General features: G+C 43.8%; 1 protein-coding gene across 1 annotated transcript; it reads right to left on the reverse strand.

Moving 5' to 3' along the window:
* Nucleotides 1-1,965: 1,965 nt before the first annotated feature.
* ODF4 (outer dense fiber of sperm tails 4) lies at nucleotides 1,966-6,385 on the reverse strand. Its single transcript, XM_061176856.1, is given in 4 exon segments — nucleotides 1,966-2,141; nucleotides 2,333-2,467; nucleotides 5,913-6,270; nucleotides 6,272-6,385. Coding segments are annotated over 4 exon segments (783 nt in total).
* Between the last annotated feature and the right edge of the window lie 399 nt (nucleotides 6,386-6,784).

Raw genomic sequence — 6,784 nt, forward strand, 5'->3', positions numbered from 1 at the left:
GAGAGAACCTGAGCAAGAACAATTCAGCTAAGCTGCTCCCAGATTCCTGACCCCAGAAACCATGCGAGATAATAAATATTTATTATTTTAAGCTGCTAAATCTGGGGTAATTTGTTATCCAGCAATAAATAATATACCAGGTCTTTATCGAAAGAGGAAAATTACATATAGACTGGAAGAGTGGCCCCTTTATTTATTTATGTTACTTGCCTAGCCTCTGTAAGCACTTGAGTTTATGACTCCTACAGAATTACAAAATCACTTTCTCTAATTAGATTTTATCTATATCTAAGGCAGAAGTCATGACATCCCTATGTTTTGTGTCCCTTCCCCAGGATGACTGATTCAATAAGTCCTCCAATAAAACCTTGCTAGCTACCAGTGGTAGGAGCATAAGGAGGACATTGAATAGGGATTTGTGGAATGTCTGTTCTGCCTAATTTTCAAGACCCTGTATTACGTTCTTTGCTCAGAATATTTGCATGTAACTAGGTTAGAAAATCCACAACTGCTGGTCAGGTATGGTAAGGATAAGAATCTTAAAAAAGACTTAAATAAAATAGAAATCAGTCATATATATTAGGTTGAATCATATGAAATTGCCAATATTTAACTGCTTAAACGGCAATATCATATGATTCAGCCTAATAATACATACATTTTTAACATATCCAAATCCACTCACAATTTGTCCCTGCACTCCTCCAGCTTGCTGGCATCATGGCTCTATCTGGAGGGATATTACCTGATACAGATCAGTCATGGGAGAGCAGCCTTGCTGTGCAAGATGTCTGAATCCCAATAGTCATGGCTAGCACCGCCCAAGCCAGCTGTCACATGTCTTCATGTAACTTGTCTTTTGACCTTATGGCCTGATTTTACTGTTTTCCTTTCTTGCTCTGTTTTAGTCCTGTTGTTACAGAGTGGAGGACATGGGAGATTGAGTAGAAAGCTGTAGCAGCCAGAGAATCAAGGCAGTGAAGTTGGGGGTGGTGGTGAAGGTGTTGGAGATGGCGGTGGTGGAGGTCGAAGAGTTGCAGCTGGTGATGGTGAAGGTTTTGGGTGTGTTGGAGGTGGTGAAGGTGTTGGAGATGGTGGTGGAGGTGGAGGTGGTGAAGGTGGAGGAGATGCACGTGGTGATGGTGAAGGTTTTGGGGATGTTGGAGGTGGTGGAGGTGTTGGAGGTGGTGGAGGTGTTGGAGTTGGTGAAGGTGTTGGAGATGGTGGTGGAGGTGCTGGAGATGGTGAAGGTGGTGGTGGTGCTGGTGGTGGTGATGATGGTGGTGGTGGAGATGCAGGTGGTGGTGGAGGTGGAGTTTGAGTTGATGCTGGTGGTATCCAGGCACAGGGCTTTGTGAGTTCTCAGTTGTCTGAGCTGGACACCGAGGGTGGGATTGCTCCTGGGCACCCGGTACAGCCACACCCCCTACTGTGCTCTCCTTGTGTATCCTGCTTCTTACCCTGGAGCCATTTTGCCCTGAACCCTTCATGATGAATAAACCAGCAGGTTCATTAGTGATCTCTCTCTGCTGATTACTCCCCCACCTACTAATAACGAATGCTGGGATAGGGGAAACAAAGTTTAGAGAGGCTTAGCACTCCAGAGGTGTTTGCCTGTGTACAGTGTGCTGTGAGAGAGGTTGGGCAGGTTTGGGGACCAAAGGGCCCCTATAGGCAGGAAGAACTGGGAAACAAACTTGTTCTTTCTCCCTTCCTCTCCTTCTTCAAGTTATTGTCTTGTCTCAGCAACTGCAGGACGTGATAAACAAGAGACAGACAATTTATTCCACATCATCTCAGCTGTAGGCAAGGCAGGAACAAGGAAGAGGTGTGCAAAGCTGGCCTAAAATCCTCCCTCTCTAATTCCTTGCAGTCATGAGGGCCAACCTACTCAAGAGTTCAGGGGGAAGGATGGGGAGAGGGATTCAAATGAACGGACAGAACTTGGCGCCAGTTCAGGAAAGATTACAGAGATGCCTTCTGTTACTCAGGGTCCAGGACTTCCTCCTGATCGACAGCCGTGTTTGAGGCTACTTGCTCATTCACAGATTCGTGTACGGAGCTGCTGGAGGACACGGTGCCAGAGGGATGGCTCAGAATCAGACACCAGGACCTTGTATGGTTGAAGTAGCAGAGCGCCGCTGGGAAAAGACAAGGGGATGGGGGAGAGTGAAGTCGGAGAGTGTGAGGAAAGTGGCAAAGCAGGGTGAGGCCAAAGGGAAGAAGAGTCTCTAGGAACCTATCCCTGGGGATTGACAGCCCCTCCCTCCACACTTTCTCTTCCCTGACCCACCCGTGTTCCCTGCTTCCCAGGGCCCTCCAGGCCACTCACCACAGGTGACATATAGGATAAACACCAGCCAACCAATGAAATAGCTCCAGCCGATGGGGACTGATAAATTCTTCTTCAGCTCGAAGATCCAGACGTTAATAGGGAACAGTATGAGGGTGAATAAAGTGAAGAAAACTGGGAGACAGGAAGCAAAGAGGTCTTATTTTCACCCAAGAATCCCAGAGGGACTCTTCCTCATCTGCTGAACTACAGCCACAAACCACAACTCCCATCAGTTCACACAGAGCATGTAGCCCCAGAGGTTCATGGGAATCAACCCTTCCACCTCCACCTTGCCAGTGACCAGGAAATGATGGAACTCAGTTCTCAGTCAACGACTACCAGTTCTGTTCTCCCACCACCCACAAAACCCCTACCCCACTCCCAAAGAAAAGAAGAGGGAGAAGCGCCAGGAAGATGTGAGTTAGGTGAAACTAAGGACCTTTTCCAGAGCTAGGAGGCACCTTCAAAGAAGCTCATGACAGTCCCAAGCCAGCCAAAGAAGGGCAATCTCTGAAGACCAGGTATGTACGGCAGGTGCAACCAGATGGTGAAGATGAAGCCCAGCCCCAGGGCCAGGCAGAAGGTTATCTTGGCCACCCCAAAAGCTGGGTGATTTGTCCACAGCTTAAAACTGTCTAGGGAAAATGAGAAAACAGGATGAACTAAACAATCACAAAAGACAAAATATAATCGCATGAGCAAATAAGAGAAAATGTTCAGGCCTGTAGATAACCAAAGAAATGCACATTTGAGATAACAATAAAATATCACTTTCACTTATTAAATAGGCAGAGATTCTTGATATGGAGATTGTGCGATAATCCCAACCATACAAAAATAATTACCTCAAAAGAAAAACTGGACAGAGGACTTGAACTGCAAGTCTCAAAAGAATATGAATGTCCAATAAAGACATGAAACTCAACACAAAGAACTGCAAATTGAATGTGATTTTTTAATCTATCGAATTAGCAAAGATCAAAACAAAATTGATGGTATCCAGTGTAGGAAAGGATTTAGAGAAAAGAGGTGCTTTCACACACTGCTGGTGGGCAGCATTTCTGATGGCGACCTGGCACAAACTGTCCCCCCAACATCTAAATTGTTAAGGCCCTTTGACCCAGCAATGCATCCTCCTGGAATTGATGTTAAGGAAATAATCCAAGATATGCATCAAAATTTAAGTACAGGGATCTTCTCTGCAGAGTTATTTGTATGTCTAACAATAGATTTGTTAAATAAGTTATAAGGTACCCACACATTAGATTGTTATGTGTTCACTAAAAAGAGGATATGATAGATCCTTGTCTCCAAATAGAATGTCTCTAAGAAGAAACTAAGGAGGGAACCTGGAAGCCAAAGGTGGGAGGCTCACTTCACTATGTAATCGGTTGTATTTTTTGAATTTTCACTGTGTTTGTATAGTATGTAATCAAATTTTTAATATAGGTGATGTTATAGTATAATTATTTTATGATACAAATAAATGCTTACCACTGAAAGATGGAGTTTGCAACACAGAGCATGTAGAATGATTACAACTTTGAAAAACTAAAAATATATATTTGTTAAAATAAAAATAAAGATATATATTTATTTGTATTTATTTTATATAGATACACAAAAGATTGGAAGTAAATCTGTTACAAGTATATCTGCGTGGAGAAATTTTAGGTGGTTTTTATTTTCTTTCTTAAACTTTCTGCATTTCCAACAATAATTGTGCAACTTTTTTTAATAAAAAAATTATGTATTCATGTATTTAAAGTTAATAGTCATAATGGAAAAGAATATGAAAAAGAATATATATATGTATAACTGAATCACTTTGCTATATAGCAGAAATTAATACAACATTGTAAACCAACTGTACTTAGATAAAATAAAATTTTAAAAAAGAATAAAGTTAATAGTCATTGCTGGCAAAGGTACAATGAAATAGCCTTTTCATACATTGTTAGTGGAAGCATAAATTGTTATCATACTTTTTGAAAGCAACATGGAAAATTTTATTAAAAACCTTAAAATAGTTGTACTCTTTGATCCACTAAACCCACTTTGGGAAATCTGTTCTGAAAGATACTAAACACAGAAAAAACTTCATGATTAACAAACTTTGTTGGTCCTTTTTTCTCAAGTATGAAACTGGAAATAAATTTGCCGAGAATAGGTAAATAAAATAGTCAAGTAAAAGGTGATAAATCTATTAAGTTGAATAGTATAGTCATAACATGGAAATGTTTATTATAGCTGATAAAGATAAATTTCAAAATAATATAAAATAAATAATAAAGATAATTTAAAAGATATAAAATAATTTATGAAGAATGACTATAACTATGTAAAAATCATTCAAAACTTCTTCAATTTTAGAAAAAGAAGCCTGGGAATTCCCTGGCGGTCCGGTGATTAGGACTCCACGCTTCCACTGCAGGGGGCACGGGTTCGATCCCTGGTCGGGAAACTAAGATCCCACATGCCGCATGGCATGGCCACAAATAAATAAATAATCCTGGAAAAAAATGAGTGCTAAATAAATAGCCAGTAGTGATAGTCTTTGAGTAGCCTATAGAGCAAAAACGCATGTAGGTGCTTACACGAGTTTTTGAGCCAGACACACCAGAGTTTTAATTGTAAACCTCCATTATTAGATTGATACGTATGAATTTGCTCTTTTTGCAGGTGAAAAGAGGTCAAAAATTGCCCATGTCATGTGGTTCAACCTAATAGCTTTATGACCCTGAGCAAGGTAACCTCTCAGTTTTCACATCTGTAATATAAGGATAGTTATCCCTAGCTCTTAGGATTGATAGAGGATTAAATTAAGCAAATAGAATAAGGTTGCAATAAATGATAGCTTTTGTTGCCGCAAATTTATTCGAATAAGGAGGTATTACTTTCATAATGGAAGTAAATAATAGCTGTGTAACTTTAAAAAAAAAGTTAACGAGGTAAAGAAGTGGAATTGAGGGGTCAAAGGCTCTCGTTTTCCACAGGTGCTGAGAAAGGAGGCCCAAACCTGGGAGGTGAGGGAACAGCAGACATGAAATTAACAACAATAGGGAATGAAGTAGCTGCGAGAACTCCAGGAAGGAAGGAGCAAGGTAACCAGACATGGAAACCCAGAGCTGGCCCAGAAAAGCAAAGCCTGAGGCCAGAGGGAAGAACAGTGGTGAGAAAATGGGCCTCGGGGAGAGCATTCTGGGGACTCCTCAAGCTCTGGGTATGCAAGCCTCGAGGAAGGAAACCCCCACCTCCCTGGGGCTCTTCTCCAAGGATAACAGTGAATTGTGTCATTACTGAGTGATTCACATGCCCCCTCATGCATTTCTGTAAGCACAGACTTGGCTGCGAGACTTAACAAAAAGCGGTGATACTTTCCATTGGGTCAGGAGAGTCAGTTTGGCCAGACTGGGGAGGAAAAAATGATCCTTGGGGGTCTCAGGGCCAGCGGAACCATCTTACCTGCCAAAAACGTGGGAATGACCAGAGGAAGGGGCCTAGAATACCGGGGTACGGATGTCGAGGCCAAGGCAGGCTAGAGCCCTGGGGTGAGTTGGGAGAGCAAGGGTCTCACCTTTCCCATTCTCTGAGTTGGAACAGCTCTTGGATTTGCAGATCTGCAGGAGCCCCAGGGACATCATGTGAACCGACGTGTCGATTTTGGTGCTAACATTCATGGGCCAGTGCTGGTAGAAACGGATCCTCGAGAGGTACAGCCATTTCTTGGAGAAGACCATGACCAGCAGCAGGATGAAGGCCATCAGGCTGAGCTCTGAGGCCAACACCTGCGCTATCCAGCGAGAGCTATGTGTAATCCTCCATTGCAGGGGCATCGGAGAGACGCAGCGATGCTCCACGTGGTGGCCCATGGTCACCTGCCTGTTACTGTCGGGGGTGGAGACGCAGTTCGGCACCCCTTCATCTTGTCCCAGGCTCACCTCCACCCCCTCCTGCTTCCCAGCCCTCCCAGCCCTTTCCAGGCTTCTGATGCTCATTGCTTTCTCCTCCTGACCCAGGGAACTCATCCCTAATGTCCCCTGTCCCCATCTTGAGCACCCCCTGACTCTCCTATCCTCCACTCCATCTCCCCCTTCCCTTGCCAGGGTCAGTTGTCCTTCATCATTTAAATATTTTCATCAGGCAAAGCAGTGGCCACCACAGGGCCTGGGATCTGGGAAAGAACAGCACATTCAGCAGGACAGGGCCCCTAACTGCCATGGAATATTCCTGGGGTGGGAGGACGTCAAATGGGGGAGGGGGCCCACAGCTTCACCTCCAACTCTTTCTGGAAACCCTGCTCCCGCGGCCTCAACTCAGAACTGTGGGTCTGATGCCGCCCTTCATCTAAGAGCAGTGGTCGCTGAGGGTCTCCTTTTCTCTTCCCACGTCCTCTGCCCTAACCCCACCCCCAAGTGCTCACTGACGGAGCAGGAGGAGGGAGAGGAG

This window comes from Eubalaena glacialis, chromosome 19 (genome assembly GCF_028564815.1).
Source record: "Eubalaena glacialis isolate mEubGla1 chromosome 19, mEubGla1.1.hap2.+ XY, whole genome shotgun sequence".
Lineage (NCBI taxonomy): Eukaryota > Metazoa > Chordata > Mammalia > Artiodactyla > Balaenidae > Eubalaena > Eubalaena glacialis.